Consider the following 27968-nt stretch of genomic DNA (forward strand, 5'->3'; position numbering starts at 1 on the left):
GACAACCGCTATTGTTCAAACTGCTTGGCCCACGAACATTCTGAGGGAACCTGCCGCAGTGGTGACCAATGCAAGATGTGACCACACACTCCTGCATAAGCATGACCATCCAGGGCATGCACCCCGTTCGCAGCAGCGGGCACCTTCATATGTCAAATTCGCACACCAACGACCATAGCGAAGGTCGTCCCTTTCCCGATGGAAGCGCCCGTCTGCCCGCAATAACCAGTCGCCTGTCACTCCGATGTTATATGTAACTGTGGTGTCGTAGCTCTACTCCGTGTTCCAAATCGCAAGGGTTCTATTACTAATTCCGATTTTTATCTCCGTCCTATTCCGCCAGTAATAGCCAACCGCATGTCTCCACATCCACGCAGCGCCATAGAGCTGGAGCGCAGATGTACTCGAGGTTCCAGTTCCTACCGATGCCGAGTCTGCAACAGGATCCATCCGCTCAAGATCCGTCACCGATTTCTCCGACCAGCGAGGTGATTGCTGCACCTATCCGAACAGCCAATGGATCCGCGCCAGTCGCGTCAGGACCGGTGCCCGGCCTCGGAAGTCTACTGCTGCTCCTCGGACCGTGTCTCCACGGCAATCTTCAGCCGCTCCTCGGCCCTCGTCCGGCACTCCGCGGCGTTCTGCAGCCGCTTCTCTACCATCGTCCGGTATGGGATTATTGCAACCCGAGTGATTGCAAGGGGGGGGAGAATGTTCACGCCAGGAGGCCCTGTTCCCCCTCTGCCCACCGAGCGTCTGAGCGTCCAAAAGCTCAAGCGCTCCCAGCGTAGCAACGCTCGCCCGCTCTCGCCCTCTTGCTCTCCCGCGCTCGCTCTCCCGCAGCGCTAAGCGCTTTCGCACTCTCGAGCGCGGGCCTCAGGCTGCGTTGCCGAACACTCGGATCGGCCGCTGCCGCTCTCTCGCTCTCGCTTAGCGAAGTAAGCCGTTTGCTTAAGCTTAGAGTTAGTCTTATGTATGCAGCGAAATAAAGCTGATCGACTGCGTGTGAATTTCCCTACGACGCCCCCGTTTTTTTCTTATTTCGACTTCGCACTACTTTGCTTGCGCCGCGGGAATTTTTCATCTTCCACAACTCCCCTTGCCTTGAAGGAAGGAAGCGCTGCCCCAACAGTTTTAATCAGTCGAAGTTGGGGCGAGATAAAGTTCGCCGGGTCCGCTAGTATATTTATATTAGATTTATTTATTTTATATTATATTTTGTTCTCTGTTTCCTCGTTCATTTTCATCTTTCCTTCTAACGCGTCACGCGTTCACACGGCTGCGCCCCTCGGTCGGTTGGGCGGGAGGTAGAAGCGGGACCCCGCGCGAAAAAAAAAAAAAAAAAACCACAGGACACAATGTTTACTATTTCACAAAAGACAGAGTTGTTTATACAAAAAAATGTATTTCGATTAAATCGGAGGGCTTGTTTCAGAGATACAAAGTTTCAAACCTAAACAAAAAGTCAAACCTATTCAGTTTAGCGGCACTGTAGGTTGTGGATGGGATGTATTTTTTTCTTTATCTTCTTAAATGGACTTTGAGCTATTTGAGTAACAGAATTCAAAAGGTTCTGTTTAAAAATGCTCTATCCAAATTCCTCAGAGTCACTTCTGGCGTCCCACAGGGTAGCCACCTCGGCCCGCTGCTATTTACATTGTTTATCAATGACTTCCCGCTGGTTCTAACGAATTCTAGAGTACTTATGTACGCTGATGACGTTCAGATATGCTTGCAGTATAAGGACAGCTCTTGCCAGTCAGACCTGCAATCGGATCTTAATAACTTTCAAGCATGGTGTCGTGCTAATTTATTACATCTCAATAGTTCCAAATGCAAGCTGATGACATTTTCACGTGTCACTCCCCAGTCTGCCACATATATGCTAAATGATTGCGCTCTTGAAAGAATATCTCTTGTTGATGATTTAGGCGTTCGCTTAGACCCTAAACTTTCGTTCTCTGAACATATTTCGTGCATGGTTAATAAAGCCAAAGGCATGCTCGGTTTTATTAAGAGGTGGTCGAAGGAATTCGATTCCCCTTATATAACGAAGACCCTTTTTACTTCGTTAGTTCGCCCTATATTGGAGTATGGTTCATGCGTCTGGAGTCCTCAATTCGGAATCCATATTAACCGTATTGAATCTGTACAAAAGAACTTTTTACTTTTCGCCCTCCGTGGCCTACCTTGGGATGCTGATGAGAGGCTACCGTCCTATTCAAGTAGACTCCTATTAATTTACCCTCCCTAGCTAACCGTAGAACGATGCTTGGTGTCGTATTCCTTCATAACCTAATAAACGGTGATGTTGACAGCCCCTTTCTTTTAGGGCAGCTTAACTTCCACGTTCCCCGACTAACATCTAGAACCCTAATCCCTTTAGTAGTAAATCACTGTAGGCGGGAGTTTGAAGTACATGAACCCTTTAGGGTTTTATGTACGGATTACAACCGCCTCTCTGACATTATAATTCGTAGTTAGCTCGTAATGTATCACCTTAATCTAATTTTGCATGCGTTTTTATTTATTTATCGTAGTTATTATTTAGTTACATTATATTATTTTTTTAATATTTATTTTGCATGCGTTTTTATTTATTTATCGTAGTTATTAGTTAGTTACATAATATTATATTTTTTTATATTTATTTTGCATGCGTTTTTACTTTTACTTTTACTTTACTTATATATATATTTTAATAAATTATATTTTTTTTCTTATTAAATTTTATTTGTGTACTCTGGTAACGTTTCCTCGTTCTTTTCTTCTTTCATTTACCGCGTCTATCTAGTTCGCGATTCGTGCCGTACGTCACGCGGCTGCGCCCCTCGGTCGGTTGGGCGGGAGGTGGAAGCGAGACCCCGCGCGAAATAATAAAAAAAATAAAAAAATAAAAAAAAAAAATGCCGCCGATTTGTGACCCAAAGGTAATGTACATATGTATATTCATAGATCGGCAATGTACATATGCGTATGCAAATTATGTATGTATGTACATTTGTTCACTGAGGAAATCGGTGTGGATGTATGGCATTTGTATGTGCAACCTTTGTATGCTATTTCTATGAATTGGTGTTGTCCGGGGCTGTTAACTGAAAATTTTCATTTGATTCTGAGCTATTTTGATATTGTTCATCTTTATTTTGAATAGATTGTACCTGTTGCTGCTCTTCATTAATCAACCCATGGCATTGATTGTGGTCATAGTACTGTTGTTCATAAAAATTAGGTTGTATTTCTTCGTGTTCGTTCGCGTCTTGAAATCTCAATTCGTCAATAGACATTTTGGTTAGATCACTCTCCGATGGTCTTAGACGTTTGGTAAACGGGAAGTTAGTACTTTTAGATGTAGAGGGTTGTTGGACTTGAGGATATGTATTTCCCTTAAAATATGCTGTTTGAGGATTTTGGGTTTTATTGGAATATTGTGGGAGAGGAGTTTGGTGAGTAGTTGGCTGTGGGTTCATGTATTGGTTGGGTCCGAAAATTTTTGGAACGTACCGCATAGCTTGGTTGTTAAGCATTTGTTGATTATAGGTGGGTCTAAATGAATGCATGTGTTGGTTAAAATTAGATTGGAATGGTTGAGAATATTGTGGGTAACTTGGTCGATATTGGGTTTGGGTATTTGTATTGAACTTGTATGATTTTGAATTTTGATTAGAGTTTGCATTTTTATTACGGTTATCTGGATTTTTATTCAATTCAAATTAAATGTGTTCTTTATATATTCCCTCATTTTGTGCTATAGTTATTAGCGATCTTAAGTCTTGAATATCATGATGAACCAAAATAGTAAATAATTATATTGGTAATTTTCTGATCAGTATTTTAATGGAATCTTTAATAGCCTGCTATTTACATTGTTTATCAATGACCTCCCGCTGGTTCTAACGAATTCTAGAGTACTTATGTACGCTGATGACGTTAAGCTATGCTTGCAGTATAAGGACAGCTCTTGCCAGTCAGACCTGCAATCGGATCTTAATAACTTTCAAGCATGGTGTCGTGCTAATTTATTACATCTCAATAGCTCTAAATGCAAGCTGATGACATTTTCACGTGTCACTCCCCAGTTTGCAACTTATATGCTAAATGATTGCGCTCTTGAAAGAATATCTCTTGTTGATGATTTAGGCGTTCGCTTAGACCCTAAACTTTCGTTCTCTGAACATATTTCGTGCATGGTTAATAAAGCCAAGGGCATGCTCGGTTTTATTAAGAGGTGGTCGAAGGAATTCGATTCCCCTTATATAACGAAGACCCTTTTTACTTCGTTAGTTCGCCCTATATTGGAGTATGGTTCATGCGTCTGGAGTACTCAATTCGGAATCCATATTAACCGTATTGAATCTGTACAAAAGAACTTTTTACTTTTCGCCCTCCGGGGCCTACCTTGGGATGCTGATGACAGGCTACCGTCCTATTCAAGTAGACTTCTAATAATTAACTTACCCTCCCTAGCTAACCGTAGAACGATGCTCGGTGTCGAATTCCTTCATAACCTAATAAACGGTGATGTGTAGGGCCCTTTTCTTTTAGGGCAGCTTAACTTCCACGTTCCCCGACTAACATCTAGAACCCTTATCCCTTTAGTAGTAAATCACTGTAGGCGGGAGTTTGAAGTACATGAACCCTTTAGGGTTTTATGTTCGGATTATAACCGCCTCTCTGATATTATTATTCGTAGTGATAACCCGTCTATATTAAAAACCTTAATACTTGTAGAGTTAGCACCGTAGTCTAATTTTGCATGCGTTTTTATTTTATTTTACCTATTTATTTATTTTTGCATGACTTGTAGTAGTTATCTCGTAGTGTAGCAATAATTTTGCATGCGTCTTTATTAATATTTTTTTATTTTTATGTTTGTTTACATATTTATTTATATAGTTATATACTTATAGAATACTGTCCTAATTTTGCATGCGTTTTTATTTACCAATCTATATATATAAAAATGGAGACAAAAAATGTTAGGGATCAAATCACAAGAGAACGGCTGGGCCGATTTGGCTCAATTTTTTTTCAGTTTTTTGTAATTGCCAGAAGAAGGTTATAGCATAAGAAAATTTTGGGAAGTCCTTCCGGAAAGGTCGCTAGCGGCTCAACAGATGGACACACTGTTGTATGTAAAATTCTGAAACACCCTACAAAGATCATAGCTGCGTTGAAATTGTGTATCAATGAACTCGGTAAAAAAATATTTAAACAAAAAAATCGAGCTAACGAAGCATTACCAAAGTGAGCTTAAACAATTGGAAGTAATGCCTGCTGTTAGACGATCAAATCTTGGGCGGCGTTCACGCAGTGCAATAAATAATCACAATTTCCGATATAGTCGGACGCAAGAGGAACGTACAGAAATAAATGCATCTATACGTGCCAAAATGGCACAGCTTCGCGCTGCACAAAGACCACCTCAAGCCCGACAAAATAATAGAGGAAGACGAGCCGCAAATGAAAACTTGAATCGCGCTGCATTCGCATACAATCCTGAAACATCCTACAAGGATCTTACGTGCGTTGTTATTGGTTCATTATCTGTTGTATGTCAGCATTGTAATGCATTGAAGTTTCGGTTGGAAACCCCCGGCTTATGCTGTGCAGGTGGCAAAATTAAATTGCCCGTTTTGGCTCATCCACCAGAGCCTTTGTACTCGCTACTATATGGAAACTCAGCCCAATCAAACAGTTTCCTGAAGCTTGCACAAAAATATAACGGATGCTTTCAAATGACGTCTTTTGGAGACGAGGTTGTTCAACAATCAGGCTACAATCCAAGTTATAAGGTAATGGCGTCTCTTTATTATCACATTTTTTCAAAATTGCACCCCAACATTCAGATTCAAGGGCAAATTCACCACCGAGCGGGCGCTTTGTTACCACCACAAAACAAAGATCATAAATTCCTTCAGATCTATTTCATTGGTGATTCGGAAGTTGAACTAAATCACCGCTGTGCAATTTTTACTGCAACTAAACGTGAAATTATTCAACAATTGCAAAACCTTCTCCATGAGCATAATGAATTGGTCAGATTGTTTAAAACCGCATTGGATATAATGCATTATGACGAACATAAAATCATTATCAGCGCTGACAAAAGACCCACTGGTAGCCATGCAAGACAATTTAATGCTCCCACTATCAATGAAGTCGCAGTGGTGATTGTTGGCGAGAATGTTGAATCACGCGATATTGTTCTTAAGCGTCGGGATAATGGCCAATTGCAGCGAGTTTATGAGACTCATCGGTCTTATGATGCTCTTCAATACCCGTTGATGTTCTGTCGTGGAGAAGATGGGTATCACTTCAACATAAAGATGGTCAATCCAACGACAGGTTTGTTTAAAAGTCATCACGTCTTTTTAATTCTACAACTGAGTTTGAATTCAAATTTTAGGAGAAGAAACGAATAAGAAGGTTAGCTGTATGAATTTTTATGCGTATCGATTGATGATTCGACTTGATGTTGACAATCATCTGTTAAGATAACGCCGTTTGTTTCAACAGTACTGTGTCGACATGTACGTCAAAGTAGAAACGGAACGTCTCAATTTCATTCGTTTTAATCAGTCGAAGTTGCGCTCAGACGAGTACATCCACTTGCGTGACGCCATCGCTACTGAAGGACACGCGGCCAACATCGGTTTTTTGACCATTCTCCCAGCTACTTATGTTGGAAGCCCGCGCCATATGCATGAGTATGCTCAAGATGCGATGACGTATGTCCGGAATTACGGACGCCCGGATTTATTCATCACCTTCACATGCAATCCGAAATGGCCCGAAATTACCAATTTGTTGCTTTCAGGACAAACATCCAGCGATCGACCTGACATCACTGCACGAGTATTCAAGCAAAAGATCACAGTTTCAATAGTAGTGTTTCGACATGTACGTCAAAGTAGAAACGGAACGTCTCAATTTAATTTGTTTTAATCAGTCGAAGTTGGGGCGAGATAAAGTTCGCCGGGTCCGCTTGTATATTTATATTAGATTTATTTATTTTATATTATATTTTGTTCTCTAATGTTTCCTCGTTCATTTTCATCTTTCCTTCTAACGCGTCTATCTAGTTCGCGATTCGTGCCGTACGTCACACGGCTGCGCCCCTCGGTCGGTTGGGCGGGAGGTAGAAGCGGGACCCCGCGCGAAAAAAAAAAAAAAAAAAAAACACAGGACACAATGTTTACTATTTCACAAAAGACAGATTTGTTTATACAAAAAAATGTATTTCGATTAAATCGGAGGGCTTGTTTCAGAGATACAAAGTTTCAAACCTAAACAAAAAGTCAAACCTATTCAGTTTAGCGGCACTGTAGGTTGTGGAAGGGATGTATTTTTTTCTTTATCTTCTTAAATGGATTTTGAGCTATTTGAGTAACAGAATTCAAAAGGTTCTGTTTAAAAATGCTCTATCCAAATTCCTCAGAGTCACTTCTGGCGTCCCACAGGGTAGCCACCTCGGCCCGCTGCTATTTACATTGTTTATCAATGACTTCCCGCTGGTTCTAACGAATTCTAGAGTACTTATGTACGCTGATGACGTTCAGATATGCTTGCAGTATAAGGACAGCTCTTGCCAGTCAGACCTGCAATCGGATCTTAATAACTTTCAAGCATGGTGTCGTGCTAATTTATTACATCTCAATAGTTCCAAATGCAAGCTGATGACATTTTCACGTGTCACTCCCCAGTCTGCCACATATATGCTAAATGATTGCGCTCTTGAAAGAATATCTCTTGTTGATGATTTAGGCGTTCGCTTAGACCCTAAACTTTCGTTCTCTGAACATATTTCGTGCATGGTTAATAAAGCCAAAGGCATGCTCGGTTTTATTAAGAGGTGGTCGAAGGAATTCGATTCCCCTTATATAACGAAAACCCTTTTTACTTCGTTAGTTCGCCCTATATTGGAGTATGGTTCATGCGTCTGGAGTCCTCAATTCGGAATCCATATTAACCGTATTGAATCTGTACAAAAGAACTTTTTACTTTTCGCCCTCCGTGGCCTACCTTGGGATACTGATGAGAGGCTACCGTCCTATTCAAGTAGACTCCTATTAATTTACCCTCCCTAGCTAACCGTAGAACGATGCTTGGTGTCGTATTCCTTCATAACCTAATAAACGGTGATGTTGAGAGCCCCTTTCTTTTAGGGCAGCTTAACTTCCACGTTCCCCGACTAACATCTAGAACCCTAATCCCTTTAGTAGTAAATCACTGTAGGCGGGAGTTTGCAGTACATGAACCCTTTAGGGTTTTATGTACGGATTACAACCGCCTCTCTGACATTATAATTCGTAGTTAGCTCGTAATGTATCACCTTAATCTAATTTTGCATGCGTTTTTATTTATTTATCGTAGTTATTATTTAGTTACATTATATTATTTTTTTAATATTTATTTTGCATGCGTTTTTATTTATTTATCGTAGTTATTAGTTAGTGTTTAGGTCAGGAGCTTTCGTTTCCCCCCCGCGCGATTCCGAAGCGCTCCCGCTTCTGCAAAGCTCCTCAGCGCGCTCTCGCTCTCAGCTTGCGCTCTTGCGCAGCTTGCTCTCTCGCCCTTCTAGCGGAGGCTTTCGACTCTGGGCGATCGGCGGTTCTAATCTCTCACTCCAACTTGTAAATTAATTCCTATAACGACATCAAATAAAGAAGACCACGTCCACGGTCGTTTACCACTGAAAATAACCACGCCCCCGGGCCTCCTACTTTTTCGTATTTCTCTTCATTTTGGTGGTGATATCTTTGGTGTTTCCGACTGCGGCGCGGGAGTGATTTGTTTGATTAATAATTCTTGTGCTTATCTGGAAACTGAAGGAAGACTTCCCCCCCCTCGAGCCGAACATTTTGGTCCTACAGAGCCGGATCTTGGATTTTTGGATTTCCGGATTTTTTGGATTTTGGATTTTCCAACTCCGCTTCACCAGCAGTTCTCGGCATTTCATATTTCCAAAGATAAGTACGAATTATTCCGTCGCCCCCTCACTGCCGGTCTTCAGCAGTAGTCCGAACAATTAATTTCGGTCACTCTGTTGCAAGATTAATTTCCGTGTCGACTCCAAGAGCGAGTTTTCCTGACAACGGCAGTTGAGGAATTTTCCATTTCCTATTTTCCATTCCATAAAATTGGCAAATTTTTTCAATCCGTCTCCGTTTTAAACGTCGCCATATTCTTTTTCGTCCGCTTTCCTCTACATAATGGCATTTATCCGTACATCAATGTACAAAACGGTTCCGACACAAGAATAAAAATTACATACATACATATGTCCATACTTATCGGCTTACTTTATTAAGCACGATAGAAAATAAAATTCCATAATAAAAAATTACTAATAATCAAAATACAGTCCGCTATCATCCATATATATACATACATATATACATATTATTATATTCAGGCCTGCTCCGGTAATCGTAAAATTTTTTCGATTTCGTTTTGGGCGAAAACGAACCGTTTTCGTTTTAAGCTGCTCCGGTTTTCGGCAAATTTCTGCTATCGGATGTTTCGTTTTCTCATCGTTTCTCACTGCTCAAGCAGCTAACTTGTGTTGTTGGTAATAAGCAAACAACGTAAAGTACTGCCTATTATATTTACAATTGCCCTTTTTCTAAGCCAGAAAAAGGCAAAAAATTGTAGAATTAAGCAAATCCAGGCACCTAAGATGCTGCCACACTTTTCACAGTTTTAATTCCGGTGGTCTCAAATAATTATTTGGTTAATTTGCACCATTTAAGTAATCACATTAAATAGCATTATTTATAAACAACCATTTTGGCGGTCCTTTAAAGTTATTAATGTATTCATTTATATTTTATAAGTATTTTTAACTGAATGTTTCGTTCCACCAACAATATGGCAACCTTGGCGATAACTTTTTGCGGTGAACTTATCGACCTATCGCCAAACCGAGAAAACTGGTTGAACACGGCAAAAATTTTGTTGTCAAATCTGAGGTGGGGTCAGAAATAAATTTTTTATAAAATAACTGCCTGCCAGAATGACCTTGTGGTGGTGTGGAATAAACATCAATAGACCACTGAGTAAACTATTTTTTTCCTTTTGTAAATAAGATCTGATTTCATATAAAAAAAGCCATTTACTTTTCATTCCGGCCAGAAAAAGGTGCCCGTTTTTCATATCGAAAAAATCTTTCGATTTCGATTACCGGAGCACCAATTTCTCGTTTTCAAAAACGAAAACGAAAAATTCTTGCCGTTTTCGATTACCGGAGCAGGCCTGATTATAAATCCAGATTATATTTTCTCCATATAATATATATATTACACATTATATTTTCATCCTCATACACATATGTACATACATTCCACATACATTTACATACAACATTTTTAAAAAAGGAAAAAAAACCAAGAAAACAAAACATAATAAATAAAGAATAAAATATTAAAACAAAATTTTGTAAGCCAGTGTCCGTCTTTTTTCTGCATTTTATTGGCGCGCCTTACATACATAGTTCCGCTGCCGTCGCGACATCTGCATACTTACATACATACATAACTAAGAGCTTTACATTCTTTACAACGAACATTGAATTGAGAAAAAGTGTCAGGTGTTCCGATCCCACCATTCCGATCGAATTATTTTTCCTTATAATTAATATTTTTATTAATTAATAATTAATCAATTAATTGCTCATTTAATAATTTTTAAAGTTTTGCACGCGATAAATATCCGCAATTGTCAAGGGTACTCCATATATATTTTCTTTGCAATTATTGGGTTATTATTAAATACGAAAATAATAAACAACTGGGCAATTCCATTCCGCAATTATTTATAAATATAAATAAATTTCCATTCTCGTCGCATTTGCTCCAATTAATATTGGCTCCACTACAAATAAATTTTCCATTCTCGTCGCATTTGCTCCAGCTAATATCGGCTCCACTACAAATAAATTTTCCATTCTCGTCGCATTTGCTCCAGCTAATATTGGCTCCACTACAAATAAATTTTCCATTCTCGTCGCATTTGCTCCAATTAATATTGGCTCCACTACACATATTTACGATTATCGTCGCTTCTACGTCAAGTAAATTTTTTCCAGTTTATTTACTTGAAATTCTGAGATTGGTTAATTCCACCATCCAACATCTACCATCCGAGTTCTACGGCAGATTCTTGCCATCCATATTCGTTTCGTTTTGACCGTCTCACATTTCTACTTCTTCGATTTTGTTGACGGTATTGGGAGCAAATAATTCTACGATTTGAATTTTATTGGTTAATTCTGAGATTGATTAATTCTACCATCTACCATCTACCATCCTAGTTCTGCGGCATATTCTTGCCATCCATATTCGCTTCGTTTTTACCGTCTCACATTTCTACTTCGGCGATTTTAGTTGACGGTAGTGACCACAACTAAGTCTAACATTCGAATTCTACGGCATATTCTTGCCAATCCAATCCATAGAGTCCGAAGCTACCATGGAAACACTTCTCACAAAATTTTGGGAGGTGGAGGACCTTCCATGTAGACGGGTAAAGGAGACGGACAAGTTGTGTGAAGACTTTTTCGTCCGAACAACTACCAGATCCTGCGACGGGAAATATATCGTATCCCTGCCCTTCAAAGATTCAGAGCACATTGACTTGGGTCATTCCAGGAGTTCCGCACTCGCACAATTTCTGAGGAATGAGACTCGCTTGAAGGAGGAGCCCGCTCTCAAAGACACTTATGACTCAGTGATCCAAGAATATATCGATCTTGGCCATATGAAGCCGGTGCCTCCGAATACCGACAAGATAAATTTCTATCTCCCCCATCATGCAGTATTTAAGCCCGAAAGTGCGACCACGAAAGTTCGCGTAGTTTTCAACGCATCCAGTCCTTCTTCCAATGGGAACAGCCTTAATGACATTCTGTATCCAGGGCCAGTACTGCAGTCCGATCTCACTCTTCAAATCCTGAAGTGGCGGACGTTTAAATTTGTTTTCAATGCCGACATCACCAAGATGTATCGGCAAATTCTCCTAAACCAAGAGCACACTCCGTTTCAGAGGATTCTCTTTCGAAATGGCCAAGGGGATATATCCGACTGCGAGCTTCAGACGGTCACGTTTGGAGTGAATTGTGCCCCTTTCCTGGCCCTACGAACACTGCAACAATTGTCTGACGATGTCAACGCCCAATATCCACGGGCGTCGCATATAATCTCAAATTATATGTATGTCGACGATGTGCTAGCAGGAGCCCATACAGAAGCTGAAGCTATTTTAGCCATTCGGGAGCTGCAAGCAGCTCTGGACTCAGCTGGATTCCCTCTCCGCAAGTGGACATCGAAAGAACGTGCACTCCTTAAAGCACTTCCTAAAGAGCATCTACTTTCGACTGATTTTCTTGATCTCGAAGAGGTCAGCACCACCAAGACATTGGGAGTACGGTGGAACGCTACGACGGATGAGTTCTATTTTGTCCCAACAGAGGTCACCATTCAGGCAAACTATTCGAAACGCGACGTCTTATCCCAAATCGCGAAATTGTTCGACCCAGCTGGGTGGCTCTCCCCATTTGTGGTTCAAGCCAAAATCCTGATGCAGGATATCTGGTTAGCCAGCGTCGAATGGGATGAGTTTCTTCCTGCAGAACTACTACATCGCTGGCATGATTTCCTTCGGAGCTACAGTTTCCTCCACCAAGTTCGCATCCCGCGTTGGGTACATTTTCAACCAGGTGTACAAGTCCAAATCCATGGTTTCTGCGATGCCTCCCAAAGGCTTATGGCGCAGCGATTTACGTGCGCATCCAGCGTGATGGAATCATTTCATCAAATCTTCTAACGTCAAAGACCAAAGTCGCTCCGGTAAAAACCGTCTCGCTCCCGCGTCTAGAACTGTGTGGAGCCGTCCTTCTGTCAGACTTGTGGACTGCAATTCTGCATGAGATTCCTTTCGGTCGTATAGAATCTTTTCTATGGACTGATTCCACTATTGTGACATCGGGAAGCGACCCATACGTTGCCATTTAGCATGCCCGGAGCAGGACATGCTTAAGCGGTTCTCCAAGCTCGATAAGGCACTACGAGTTTTTCGCCTATGTTCAGCGCTTCATCCAGCGCTCGCAAAAACGACCTATTCCAGGCGAGCTGCAGCTATCCAACACAGCCGCTGTATTTACGCCGTTCGCGTCAGTTGACGCCGCCCTCTCGTCGCGCTCGAGCTTCTGCTCACCACGCTTCGACCTCTCCTCAACTCTCTTCGGCCTCTCCACGGCATTCGTCAGCCTCTCCACGGCATTCGTCGGCCTCTCCACGAACCGCGGCATTCGCCACGCAGGGAGTTCCGACAGGGCCTTCACTGGCCACTTTGCTTCAGCGACACAGCGTGAACCTCCTCCCGACCGCTCTGGTGCGGATTGACACCGGGACGCGAGTGTTCGACACAGCAGCGCTCATCGACCCATGCACGCCTATGAGCTGCATTGACGCGTCGCTGGCAACTTCTTTGCGACTTGCGACGACAGCTGTGGGGGCTGAACAGATCTGTTCAGCCACCGTCGGCTCGAAAACGAACGCCCATGTCCGGCTCGATCTCGTTTTCAAAGTGGAGCCTCACGTGCGCGTCCGCACTCCGATCCGACAGTTGGATGAGACTGTGCGGGCCTATTTCAAGGACATCACCTTGGCTGATGAACGGTTCTACCTTCCGGCTACGACCTCCGTCATCCTGGGTGCGGATGTGTACCCCAAAGTTATGCAGCCTGGGTTCCTGAAAGTGCAGGATGGATTGCCGGTGGCCCAAAGCACCGTATTTGGATGGGTCCTGTCCGGGGCCTGTCACACGCCGTAATGAGGAGCAGACTTTATTGCAACCCATAGTGATTGAAAGGGGGGCGGAATGTTCAGGTCAGGAGCTTTCGTTTCCCCCCCGCGCGATTCCGAAGCGCTCCCGCTTCTGCAAAGCTCCTCAGCGCGCTCTCGCTCTCAGCTTGCGCTCTTGCGCAGCTTGCTCTCTCGCCCTTCTAGCGGAGGCTTTCGACTCTGGGCGATCGGCGGTTCTAATCTCTCACTCCAACTTGTAAATTAATTCCTATAACGACATCAAATAAAGAAGACCACGTCCACGGTCGTTTACCACTGAAAATAACCACGCCCCCGGGCCTCCTACTTTTTCGTATTTCTCTTCATTTTGGTGGTGATATCTTTGGTGTTTCCGACTGCGGCGCGGGAGTGATTTGTTTGATTAATAATTCTTGTGCTTATCTGGAAACTGAAGGAAGACTTCCCCCCCCTCGAGCCGAACAGTTAGTTACATAATATTATATTTTTTTATATTTATTTTGCATGCGTTTTTACTTTTACTTTTACTTTACTTATATATATATTTTAATAAATTATATTTTTTTTCTTATTAAATTTTATTTGTGTACTCTCGTAACGTTTCCTCGTTCTTTTCTTCTTTCATTTACCGCGTCTATCTAGTTCGCGATTCGTGCCGTACGTCACGCGGCTGCGCCCCTCGGTCGGTTGGGCGGGAGGTGGAAGCGAGACCCCGCGCGAAATAATAAAAAAAATAAAAAAAAAAAAAAAAAAAATGCCGCCAATCGGCAATGTACATATGCGTATGCAAATTATGTATGTATGTACATATGTTCACTGAGGAAATCGGTGTGGATGTATGGCATTTGTATGTGCAACCTTTGTATGCTATTTCTATGAATTGGTGTTGTCCGGGGCTGTTAACTGAAAATTTTCATTTGATTCTGAGCTATTTTGATATTGTTCATCTTTATTTTGAATAGATTGTACCTGTTGTTGCTCTTCATTAATCAACCCATGGCATTGATTGTGGTCATAGTACTGTTGTTCATAAAAATTAGGTTGTATTTCTTCGTGTTCGTGCGCGTCTTGAAATCTCAATTCGTCAATAGACATTTTGGTTAGATCACTCTCCGATGGTCTTAGACGTTTGGTAAACGGGAAGTTAGTACTTTTAGATGTAGAGGGTTGTTGGACTTGAGGATATGTATTTCCCTTAAAATATGCTGTTTGAGGATTTTGGGTTTTATTGGAATATTGTGGGAGAGGAGTTTGGTGAGTAGTTGTAGGTTCATGTATTGGTTGGGTCCGAAAATTTTTGGAACGTACCGCATAGCTTGGTTGTTGAGCATTTGTTGATTATATGTGGGTCTAAATGAATGCATGTGTTGGTTAAAATTAGATTGGAATGGTTGAGAATATTGTGGGTAACTTGGTCGACATTGGGTTTGGGTATTTGTATTGAACTTGTATGATTTTGAATTTTGATTAGAGTTTGCATTTTTATTACGGTTATCTGGATTTTTATTCAATTCAAATTAAATGTGTTCTTTATATATTCCCTCATTTTGTGCTATAGTTATTAGCGATCTTAAGTCTTGAATATCATGATGAACCAAAATAGTAAATAATTATATTGGTAATTTTCTGATCAGTATTTTAATGGAATCTTTAATAGCCTGAACATAGATAAGAAAATCTGGTTCGTTACCTTCCAGATGCAATTTTGAAATCAGTAGTTGTCGTCGTCTCTCGGCTTCTTCGCAGAATGCTCTCAGGTTTCCTTTGTAAGGTGTCTCCCTGAAGTTCTCCAGTAGTTTGTAATTCGGTGTTTGGGGCTTCAATTCTGCAACTAGTCTTGATCTAAGGGTAGGCCAATCTTCGATATTCTGAAGGTCCAATGATCGGGTTACATGTCCGTCCAAGTTCCTTTCAATGGCTCCAAGTAGAATTCTCTGTTGTCGCAAATCATTAGTTTGGTAGAGCGAAATTACATAGTCCACTCTGCTGATAAAAGTGTAGAGGGTTTCTGGATCATCCTTAAATGGCATGATGTCTTTTAGCTGCCGACGAGCTTCAGCAAGGTTGGTGTCGTTTAGCACCACGACTTGGGGTGCGGCAATAATTGATTGTGCCATTATTGTATAATTGTAATTTTGTTGTTACAGTAAAATAAAAATTTGGTTTTATTTTTATTTTGATTTCACTAAAAAAGTTTTAGCGCTTGTTTAACTTAATTATTTTTTATTTTATTCTTAACTGTTAGTTGCATTTGGACTTATTGTTGTTTTATTTTATTTTTATTTCTTCCACTTTGTTGGACAACCGAATTGGAATTATAATCCAAGTTGAAGGGTTTGTAGCGTAATTTTATTCGAGAACTGAATTATAAAATTAAATTTATTTTTCACTCGAGGTTCTTTTTCTCGGATACTTTTTGTATCCTACCCGACTGCGCCAGTAAAATGTTTATTAATTGAGTCGAACTAATGTTCCGTCAGTTGGCTAAGGACAACGCTAAGGAGAATAAATTCACACACAAGTTTAGGTTTAGGTGTTTATTGATTTGATCTCAGCTTAAGACTAATTTCTTGTTACAAAAATATTTCTTGAGGTGCTCTTTGTTTACAAAGAGATCTTGGGATATTGGTTGTACATAATGTGGGAACGAATGAGTGCCATCCATGGAGGGCACTTAGTGATTCTAAGAATTATTGTTTTGTAATAGAAGAGCGGCATTGCTTGCTCTGGATGTAGATTGCTTGCAGGTGTTCAGCGTGGGATCGCCTACGCTGCATATTTTTATTTATTTGAACAAAGTTGAATGTCACTATATAGATATTAAATAAATATATATATTCCAATTTTTGACCGTTAAGAAAATGCTGCCCTAATGAAGATAATTGTTATTAAAAAGTATATTATATTATTAGTTCATTGGAGGTCGAAACTTAAAATGAGAATATCATTTTACTGGTTTTTTAATCTGAATAAATATTGGAATGTTTTAGATGGCGCGTTTCTTGCGATGCACAATTATTTTAAATTAACCTTTTTTCTAATAATTATAAAATTTGTTTGCAAATGCCGCTTGCATTGCTGCGTACTTACTTCGACGAGGAATTCAGGAATTAATAGTTAAACGCTGCGAATTGCGGTCTTTTTTAATGTTTAAATTTTTCAATCGCTGTGACCGTAGTCACATTACAAACAAAAGGTAAGAAAACTAACATATATAATTGTCTTTTTCAAATACAATTTTTCACGAAGTAATTCACGAAGTAATCATTATTCCAAAAATAATTATTACGAGTCCGATTGGTTCCTAATTTCCCAATCCAGCTGCGACCCATTAATATTTAGTAATATATATTTACAGTAAATTGTCGTAAAATATATAAAAATTACTTCTACGATGTTAAACAAATTTACTTTGATCTGTGACCGTTTGAGTCACTTCGAGACCAGAGTCTGCAATCCAGCAGCACCCACTCCATCCAAGTCCTCTTGGATGGAGTCTCGACCAAGTTCGAGCACAACGGGATAAGGTCGAGAAAGAGTACGAAAATTGTTCAGAGCTAATTTTAGTTGGCTTAGAGGGCGCGGAGGACACCTTGCCTACTCTTAAGGCAAAATACAAGTATTCCTATTTTCTTTACGAAAGGTGTGCTGCCCAGCTCATGGAACAGATCGATACGATCTCCTCCAAAGCTGCTCCAGTCCAACCATCTGCGCCCCAAAATTCCTTTCCGTCTGGCTGTCGGCTTCCTCCGTGCGAAACGGAAGTTTTCTCGGGCGATTATCTTCGCTTGCCGACTTTTAGAGACCTTTTCACAGCGGTCTACATCAAAAATCCTACGCTGACACCTGTAGAAAAGTTGTTCTATTTAAATGCCAAGACTAGTGGTGAAGCTCATTCCATAGTTTCCAATTCACCAATCACCAATGACGGATTGCCCTCAACATAGGAAAACCTAACTGAGCGTTTCGAAAATAAACGCGCTGGTAAACGGCCAACTGAAAAAATTATTGAACATGGAATCCATTGAACGTGAGTCCTCGGCAGCCTTGAAGCAGCTGCAAAATATAATTAAAAATTGCCTCACATCCCTAGCTCTGTCTGGCCTTCCTACGGATAATTGGTACTGCTTCCTGGTTTATTTGTGCTCCACAAAGCTTCCAAAGCTGACGCTCTCATTATGGGAGCAATCCTTACCAAATAAAACCGAAATTCTTTTCTTACTGAGCGCCATGGAACTCTGGAAACTATAAATTCTATTCAACCTCCTACGTTACGCCTCAGTCCATCCAAACCTTTAGCATTCATCCCAGCGGCCACCGACATCACCCGAGAAGGACGCAAACTTTTGGAAATATCCGCCCCCTCCATTTCATGGTCCTTCGAGCCTCCTGATCAATACCAAAGATTAAGATTAAGATTAAGTTCAAAGTCCATTCGTCCGTGGTCGCCATATTCCTTTTCCAAGGCCTTTATTTTTTTCTTAGATCCGAAATAGAGTGATATACGCCATGCCACAGAAAATTTCCTCAAGTCTTTTTTTAAATGCAAAAGTACTTAGTTAATATCGGCCCCCCACTTAGTCGTGCTGTGATCGGCTGGTGTCCAAGTGTATATAAGTTAACACACCCATTTCCCATAAAGGGAATTCGCATAGTTGCAGGCCACATCCGGTGGCCAACACACGCAACTGCGAATCTGGTGACCAAGCACTCCGAGGGCAATTGCCCGGAGTCCGTCGCCAGGCAACTAGTTGCTGACCCGGCACATTACCAGCAGTGCCGGGAACACTGCACTATGGGGAATTTGGCCATTTTTATGGTATTTAGTCATTTTATCAAACTTAATATTTTATTTTTTTTATGAAAACATCTTTAAAATATATGGCTCTATAAAATGTAGTACCAGAAATGTTAATTAATAGTGCTCTGTTCAGCCTATCTACTGTTAAAGTCGGCTGTTGTAGGCAAAATGCACGTGATTGAAAATAGCTATTTTTTATTCGGTAACTTTGAAAGTGAAAAACTTTAAAGTAGAACGAATTATATGATATGTGTTGTAGAAGCATTCATTCTAAATAAAAGGCAATTTGTCTCAATGTGCACAAATCCGCACAATCTGCGTAATTTAATTTTTTTTGCAGGTCTTTTCGAGCAAATTTTACGAAGAAAAAAACATTTTTCAAGTTAAATATTAATGTGTCAAATCATTTTATCTTTTTAAAAGGCAAAAGCTAATTTTTTTTTGCATTAATGTAAGTGCCAAATGGAAGTTATTAGCGAATTTGAAGGCCTGGACCTCTTTTATGAATAAATTGAATATGAAAATGACCTTTTTTATTTTATATCTGACGAAGAACTTGAAAATGAAGACAATGTATTTTTTTTATTATGTTTATAAAATATATTGGTTGCTATAAAAGAAAAAATCACCTTATACACTCAAAAAATTCAAAAAAAAAATCGTCAAGTGAGGGCGGAACCTTGCCCATTTTTCCTAAAAACATTTTTTATTGAGTCCATAACTATAATAAAAAAACCGTTTCGAAATATATCACTTAGCTTAAAAGTTATTAATTAATACCATAGAAATGGCCAAATTCCCCATAGTGCACTGGGGCAGCGCATGATCGACATGAGCCGGATACCAAGTGCTGACCAAGCATCTTGGCGGCAGCGCTGCGGCGAGCCGAAGGCCTCGAGCCGCGGCCGGTGTAGACCTTTAGTTTAGTTTATAATTATAACGCCACTGCCTTAGCTGTGTTTATTACCAATAACCCATATTGTAACTTGATTTTCCCTTGCCCTAACGGGTTTAAGAATAATAAATAATCAATAAATAAAACTTGTGACCTTTCCTTACTATTGCCTTAACAGGCGGTCGGAGTAACCAGGTAACAAGGTATTAAAATAATAATATATATATTTTTATACCCTTGCAGGGTATTATAATTTCAGTCAGAAGTTTGCAACGCAGTGAAGGAGACGTTTCCGATCCTATAAAATATATACATATATTCTTGATCAGCATCAACAGCCGAGTCGATCTAGCCATGTCCGTCTGCCCGTCTGTCCGTCCGTCTGTCCGTTTCTACGCAAACTAGTCCCTCAGTTTTGGAGCTATCTGAATGAAACTTCGCATATAGTCTTTTATATACTCTCACTGCTATATATGTCGGAACGGGCCGGATCGGACGACTATATCATATAGCTGCCATACAAATGTTCGATACATTTTTGGAAAAATAATTATAACTTGGCTGTTTTTCAACATTTTTGCACAATTTTTCAGATTTGGCCGGTATATATTTTTTCTGAATTTTGGTAAAAATTTTATGAAAATCGGACTACTATATCTTATAGCTGGCATAGGAACGATAGGGAAAGTAAAAGAAAAAATTATAACTTCGTTGTTTTTCAACGTATTTTAATCTACTTTAAAACATAAGCTTCTGGTATTATTTCAGAATTTTGGTATAAATTTTATGAAAATCGGACGACTATATCTTATAGCTGCCATAGGAACGATAGGGAAAGTAATAGAAAAAATTATAACTTCATTGTTTTTCAACGTATTTTCATCTACTTTGAGATATGAGCTGTGTTAGCATTTAGTATTTAGCATTTGTTAGCATTTAGTATTTCTACAATTAGCATTTATGTTTCAGTTCCGTTGTTCCAATTAACACAATGTTAATATATAAGAAGGTTAGGATTATAAGAGAAAGAAGATACGGTCACTCTACGATTGTTCGAGAACGCACATTGGCGAAATATAAAAAGATTATTAATAAAATCGTGGAAATAGAAGCAATCAACTGAGAATCGACGTTTATAACTTCAGAAGTGGGATAACAACCGTCTTACACAAGCGCCTACACGTGTATTTTGTGCTATCCGAGAAAGATACAACGTTTTTTTCTCATAATTGAATTGGGAGCACCACGCCAACTGGAAATGGATAAGTCAAAGATTGTGGAATGGCTAAAGGCCAACGAAATCGAGTTCCCAACAAGCGCAACACTCAGACAACTGCGTAAGCTTGCTTCAAATGCCGGTTGCCAAGATGTTCATGAGGTTCCTGAAACCATATCGGAGGAAGAAGACACCAAAATGGAACTCATGAGCCAGGGGACCGCGAGCGAACATATCGAGCACACATTGGAAGAAGAAGAAGAAGCCCTTGACGCCGCAATAAGAGTAGCTGAGAAGAAGAAAATACTCGCCAGATTGATGCAAAATGACAATAAGGTGACTGATGACGTCCAAATTGTAAAGCAGCTCATGGTTCCGTTCTCTGCTACTGAAAACGAAGAAGCACTTCAGTGGATCTTGGATTTTGAAAGAGCTTGCAGAAGTGTAAATGATGACGCAACTTTTCAATTACGTTGTGTTCGTATGCTGATGAAACCAGGGACAGATGCCGACTTGTTTCTGCGTGTCGACCGATCGAATACGTATGGCGATTTTAAGGAAAACTTTGTGAAAACATTTGGCCGCGGCAATTCAACAGCCGATGTAGTATTGTTGTTGAAGGAAACCATTTTTAACCCTGACAAGAACACCGTCATAGGTTACATTCTCAAAATGGAGGAAATTGCGCTGCGTGCTAATATTGATGAAAAACTAACCATACAATTCATCATCGATGGTTTTCGCAATCGTTCAGCCAATATCGCACTGTTGTACTCGGCAACCACAATCGAACAACTAAAGGAAATGTCACAAAAATATGCGTTTCTACGAAAAAATTCCCAAAATGTGTCCTATCGCACAGGAGGCACTATCGCTAGAGGGAGCCGAAACCTGATACGCTGCTTTAATTGTTCGGCACATGGACACTACGCTTCGTCTTGTACTGCGCCGAAGCGCGAGAAAGGATCCTGTTTCCGCTGTGGATCCCTTCAGCATATGTTAAAGGACTGCCAACAGAAGCCAGCAACTACTCCGAGAGTCGTGGGAGCGACCAACAATCAGAGCGGACGAGATGAGCAGCAGAACGAGATGTTTATACCTATTTTCAATCAGGTAGAAGTATATTTTTGCACTGATCGTAGACAACATAATAATAAAAAAACATTCCTTTCTGCCATGTTCGATACCGGTAGCGCCATTAATTTAATCCAGCGCATAGCTATACCCTACAAAAAGTTTAATGACGTGTTGACCCCAACAGAATATTGTGGTGTAAATGGAGCTCAAATAGAAACATTTGGAAAAATTTTTGTTAAACTTTATTTTCAAAACATTGAAGAAGAAATTGATTTATTTGTTGTACCCGACAATTATGTCGCAACTAATGTACTCTTAGGTCGTAAGTTTTTGGAAAAATTTGGAATAAAGTTGATTTTTAAGGATGAAATTAGAAAAAGAGAAGATATTGTTGCAGTGAATATTGATAGTGACCCAGTGAATATTGATAGTGACCCATTGAATATTGATAGTGACCCAGTGAATATTAATAGTGACCCATTGCATAGATTGAAGATTTTATTGAATGAATTGAATAGTGACAATGAATCAGAGAATAGTTTTGACATTGAAAATGATACAGTAGAATTATATAAGGATATCGGAAGAGACAGTGATGATAGCATACCATTTATATATAGTATTGACATATTAAGGGATGATGAAAATTTTGACATAGATCCGAAGATAAATGATAAGGACCGTAGTGAACTCAATAAAATAATAAGATTAAATTATTTGGATTTAGCCAACATTCCAGCGATCCAACATAATTATGAAATGAGGCTAAGACTTAAATCGGAAGAACCTGTACGTACTGTTCCAAGAAGACTTTCATATGAGGAAAAGAAGGAAGTAGATAGTAAAATTGATGAATTATTGAAGAAAGGATTTATAAGAGAAAGTAATTCGCCTTATAGTTCTGCTATTGTACTTGTTAAGAAAAAATCGGGAGAAAAACGGATGTGTGTGGATTATAGACAACTTATCAAGATAACTATTCGTGATGGATACCCATTACCTCTGATAGATGATTGTTTAGAGAGATTAGAAGGGAACCAATATTTCACACTTTTAGATTTAAAAAGTGGATACCACCAAGTGAAAGTAGCAGAAAATTCAGTGCAGTACACAGCTTTTGTGACACCCTCCAGTCAATATGAATATACAAGAATGCCTTTCGGACTCATGAATGCACCTGCAGTATTTATAAGATTTATTAATTTTATTCTGTAGCCATTGATACGTGAAGGAAATGTAGTAGTTTATATAGATGATATTGCAATAGGTTCGAAGACACTTAGTGATAATTTTATAACTGTAGGAAGAGTATTGAGAATTCTGGCAGAATATAGACTAGAAATTAAGTTGAGCAAATGTCAGTTCGCTTACCAAAGCATTGCATTTTTAGGATACACTCTCAGAGGGAAAGGAATAAGTCCGAATCATGAACATACATCGACGATTAAACATCTTCCGATACCAAAAGATCGCCATGGTATGCAAAAGTGTTTAGGATTATTTTCTTATTTTAGGCGATTTATTCCGGCATATTCAAAAATAGCAAAACCATTGCAAGACCTAACCAAAGCAGGCTTTAAGTACGAACTTAACGAAAATTGCATAAAAATCTTTGAGTATCTTCGTGAGAAATTAATATCTTTTCCAATTTTAGCTCTGTATAATCCAAATAGAGAAACAGAATTACATTGTGACGCAAGTAGTGAAGGGTTTGGTGGAATTTTATTACAGAAACAAGACGATAATAAGTTTCATCCAATTGCGTATTTTTCACAAAGACAAAAACAAAACTTGAAGCAAGATATAAAAGTTTTAAATTAGAAACATTAGCTGTTGTCTATTCATTACGAAAATTCAGAATATATCTAGAAGGAATACCATTTAACATAGTAACAGATTGTAATGCAGTAGTTTTATGTTTAGGAAAGGGACGCCTTAATTCGAATATTGCCAGATGGGCCTTAGAATTAGAACTAGAATTATAATTATACTCTTAAGCATCGTAGTGGGAAATATATGACCCATGTTGATACATTGAGTAGATACCCTTCAGCCCTTAATCAAGATTTTGAGTATGAACCAGTAGTAACAATACAAGAATGTGACAACCAAGATAAAATAGTTTCAGTGATTGATAGTGATGACATAAACCTTCAGCTTCAGATAACGCAAAATAGAGATAGTCTTATTGTAAAGTTAAAAGAAAAGTTAGAACAGGGATATGTAAAGAAGTTTGTATTGAGTGATGGAATTGTTTATAGATTAGGTGATAATGATATCGAATTGTTATATGTGCCAGCTGAAATGGAAACCCATGTAATCAGGAGAGTTCACGAAAATTTATGTCATTTAGGTACAGACAAATGTGTAAATGAAATAATGAGACATTATTGGTTTCCGGATATGAAGGTTGTTGGAGGGGGGCGGCTCTAACTCTGAAATGCACTCGATAAATAATAACACGTAGACTTTACGGGGTTTTGCGCGACGTGCGTCGGATGTCTTTATTAAATCGTAGGTAAATCGGTACTAACTATACAAAAGAAACTATAGCTAGGGAGAGCGGATTGGAAGCTCTTTGGACTGGAAGTCCGGAGGAAGAGGGAGAGAAAAGGAAAGCGTTCGGGATCACACTGCCTCCCGAAATTGAGCGCCTTTCTGGCGTGAACATTCTCCCCCCCCCCCCCCCCCCCCCCCCCCCCCCCCCCCCTTGCGAGGATACGCAGCAAAAGTACCAGGAAGTATTAGCTCTGGAAAGCGTAGGATAACGCTGAGCGTTCGTCGACAGGATGTCCACACATTTACGCACGGGATGGTTCTCTGCAGAACACAAATCGCATCTTTTGGATAAGTGAACAATCCGTGTACTAAAGGATTGTAGTACTCGCGGTGCCACGATGGATTTTTTCGGGTTGGACGGACTGAGGCGTATCGTAGGAGGTTGGATAGAATTTATAGATTCCAGAGTTCTATGGCGCTCAGTAAGGAAAGAATCTAATTCTAGCCACGTCGGAATTTCGGTTTTATTTGGTAAGGACTGCTCCCATAATGAGAGCGTCAGCTTTGGAAGCTTCGTGGAACTCAAATAAACCAATAGACAATCCCAATTATCCGTAGGAAGGCCGGACAGAGTTAGGGATGTGAGGCAATTTTGAATTGTATTTTGCAGCTCCTTCAAGGCTGCCGAGGACTCACGTTCAATGGACTGAATGTTCAACAATTTCTTAAGTTGGCTGTTGACCAACGCGCGTTTATTTTCGAAACGCTCAGATAGGTTTTTCCATGCTGAGCGGAAACCGTCGTTGGTCAGTGGCAAATTTGAAACTATGTAATGAGATTCACCACTCGTCTTGGCATTTAAATAGAACAATTTTTCTACAGGAGTCAGCGTAGGATTGTCGATATAGACCGCTGTGAAAAGGTCCCGGAAAGTCGGCCAGCGAAGATAATCGCCCGAGAAAACTTCCGTTTCGCACGGAGGAAGCCGACAGCCAGACGGAAAGGAATTTTGGGGCGCAGGAGGTTGGACTGGAGACGATTTGGAGGAGATCGTATCGATCTGTTCCATGAGCTGGGCGGCACACCGTCCGTAAATAAAATAGGAGTAGTCGTATTTTGCCTTAAGAGTAGGCAAGGTGTCCTCCGCGCCCTCTAACCCAACTGAAATCAGCTCTGAACAATCTTCGTACTCTTTCTCGACCTTATCCCATAGCGCTCGGACTTGGTCGAGATGGATTTGGCAAGAGTACTTGGATGGAGTGGGCGCTGCTGGATTGCAGACTCGGGACTCGAAGTGACTTAGACGGTCACAGATCAAAGTAAATTTGTCTAAAATTGAAGGAGCCATTCTGGATATTTCTTTATAATTTTTACTATAAATAGGTATATATTACAAAATAATTTATAGGTCGAAGTTGGATTGGGAATTTAGGAACCAATCGGACTCGTAATAATTATTTTCGAAATAATTATTATTTGTGGAAAATTGTATTTTTCTCGTATGGAATTTAAATCGAGAATGTTTGAATTAAATACGGAATTACGAAAATACGGCCACACTAATGCGGATATGGAAGCACACTTGGATTTCTAACTTAATCGGTTAGTTGAAATTTTAATATAAAATAATTTAAAATTATTTTATTTGTCTGGTCTTATTTGATTGACCGGTGCTGTATTTCGGAACCAATACGTGTGTGTGTATATTTGTGCACTTGTCGTATGCAAGTGCAAAATAGCGGAGATAAGGAGAGGCGGAAAAAAATTGCCAAATATTGGAGCGTCGACTTGCAGACGATTATGTATGTATGTACATATGTATATTACTTAGGTGGAGTTCAGCTCAGGATAGAGCAAGGGTGGAAATAAACAAATATATGTACGAATTAAATAAATTTATAATTGTAGTAGCTGCGGACAGTAATTGTAGCATGTAGGTATGTAGTACGTTTAGGAATATTCATATATTGGGTTATATATTTATATATTATGATTCGGAGTAAAGTGGACTGTGTTAGTAGTTTTTCTTTTTGTTTTTATTTTTTGTTATAAATCTGTGGATATATTTATGTATACTCAGAAGTTGAGGAAGTAGTAGGAGAACAGTGGACTGTAGTGGAAATGTAAATAAATGCAAGCGGAACACAGCGAACGTAAAGGAATTTAAAACAATTCGGAACTGAAAGTTTCACTGTGGCTTAGGCATTCATTTAAACAAACACTTTCGGAATTTTGGAACCCGTAGGTCTTGTATAGAAATTATTTGGATATAATTTCTCGGGGAACTGTCAATATTGACAGCGATCGTAGTCTTATGGAGTGGACTGTATTGAATATGTATGTAAATGTAAATAAATGCTAGCGGGAACACAGGTAACGAAGAGGAATTGAGAACTATTGGAATTAAATTCTCACTGTGGCTATTGCATTTATTTAAACACACTTTTGGATTTCGGCACAGAAATTTCACACAAATGTAGAAAATTTGGAAACCGAATTATTTTGAATTTGGAATTGGATGTTATTATGCTGCCGTGTGTCGGATCAATCGTACTTAGGATTTAGACCGTAATCATACAGAGAAGTTAGACGAATTGAGCTTCGCAAAACCTAACTGTATGACCGGCAGCAATAATGTATTAAAACTTATCTTGTGCGGTGTTAAAGCCACCGGAGCTGCTGGTGGATGAAATCCGGCTCGAAGGACCAAATGTTGGAGGGGGGCGGCTCTAACTCTGAAATGCACTCGATAAATAATAACACGTAGACTTTACGGGTATCGACTTTACGGTTATCGGTACTAACTATACAAAAGAAACTATAGCTAGGGAGAGCGGATTGGAAGTTCTTTGGTAAGCTCTTTGGGAGAGAAAAGGATCACACTGCCTCCCGAAATTGAGCGCCTTTCTGGCGTGAACAAAGGCTAAGATAGAATCATTTATTGAAAATTGTTTAAAATGTATTATGTTTACAGTACCCACACATGCTAATAATAGAACATTGCATAATATACCTAAACGACCAATTCCGTTTGATACATTACATGTGGACCATTTTGGACCACTACCCTCGGTTATTTTAAAGAAGAAACATTTATTAGTTATTATTGACGGATTCACTAAATTTGTTAAATTGTTTCCTGTAAACACAACGATTACAAAAGAAGTTAATATTTGCTTTTCAAAATATTTTCAGTATTACAGTCGACCACGTAGAATTATAAGTGATAGGGGTACATGTTTCACGTCATTGGAGTTTGCGAAATTTTTATTAGAGAACAATATTGAACATGTGAAAGTAGCATCACCTCAAGCGAACGGTCAGGTAGAACGAGTTAATAGAACAGTAAAAGCGATGTTAGCTAAGATAACAGATCCAATTAAACATGAAGACTGGAGTAAGCTCCTTATAAAGGCCGAATATGCCATTAATAATTCCGTGCATTCAACTACGAAAGAATCGCCTTCAGTATTATTATTCGGAGTTCAACAGAGAGGTTGTAATGTTGATGCATTAACAGAATATTTAGATGATAGAATCGATATAGCACAGTCTGATTTAGAAAATGTCCGTAAGAACTCTTTAGATAAAATAGAACAATGTCAGAGAAGAAGTGAGAAATATTATCAGAAAAATCATAAAGATCGCGTAGAATTT

At 39.6% G+C, this 27968-nt stretch overlaps 1 protein-coding gene and 1 long non-coding RNA gene across 3 annotated transcripts in view; one reads left to right on the forward strand and one right to left on the reverse strand.

Moving 5' to 3' along the window:
- Positions 1–27968, reverse strand: part of LOC138928930 (uncharacterized) — a 1213248-nt gene that overhangs the window by 205396 nt on the left and 979884 nt on the right. The gene's annotated exons all lie outside the window — the stretch shown is intronic.
- On the forward strand, positions 20551–22169 carry LOC121503264 (uncharacterized). Its single transcript, XM_041777537.2, has 2 exons — positions 20551–21848; positions 21929–22169. Exons 1-2 carry the CDS (start codon positions 20778–20780, stop codon positions 21935–21937), a joined length of 1080 nt encoding a protein of 359 aa, XP_041633471.1. The 5' UTR covers positions 20551–20777; the 3' UTR covers positions 21938–22169.

Source organism: Drosophila kikkawai, chromosome 3R (assembly GCF_030179895.1).
Source record: "Drosophila kikkawai strain 14028-0561.14 chromosome 3R, DkikHiC1v2, whole genome shotgun sequence".
NCBI classification, from domain to species: Eukaryota; Metazoa; Arthropoda; class Insecta; order Diptera; family Drosophilidae; genus Drosophila; species Drosophila kikkawai.

Bases quoted from the DNA above. Each gene is read 5' to 3' on its own strand.
- LOC121503264 (XM_041777537.2), top strand. From the start codon at position 20,778: ATGGATAAGTCAAAGATTGTGGAATGGCTAAAGGCCAACGAAATCGAG.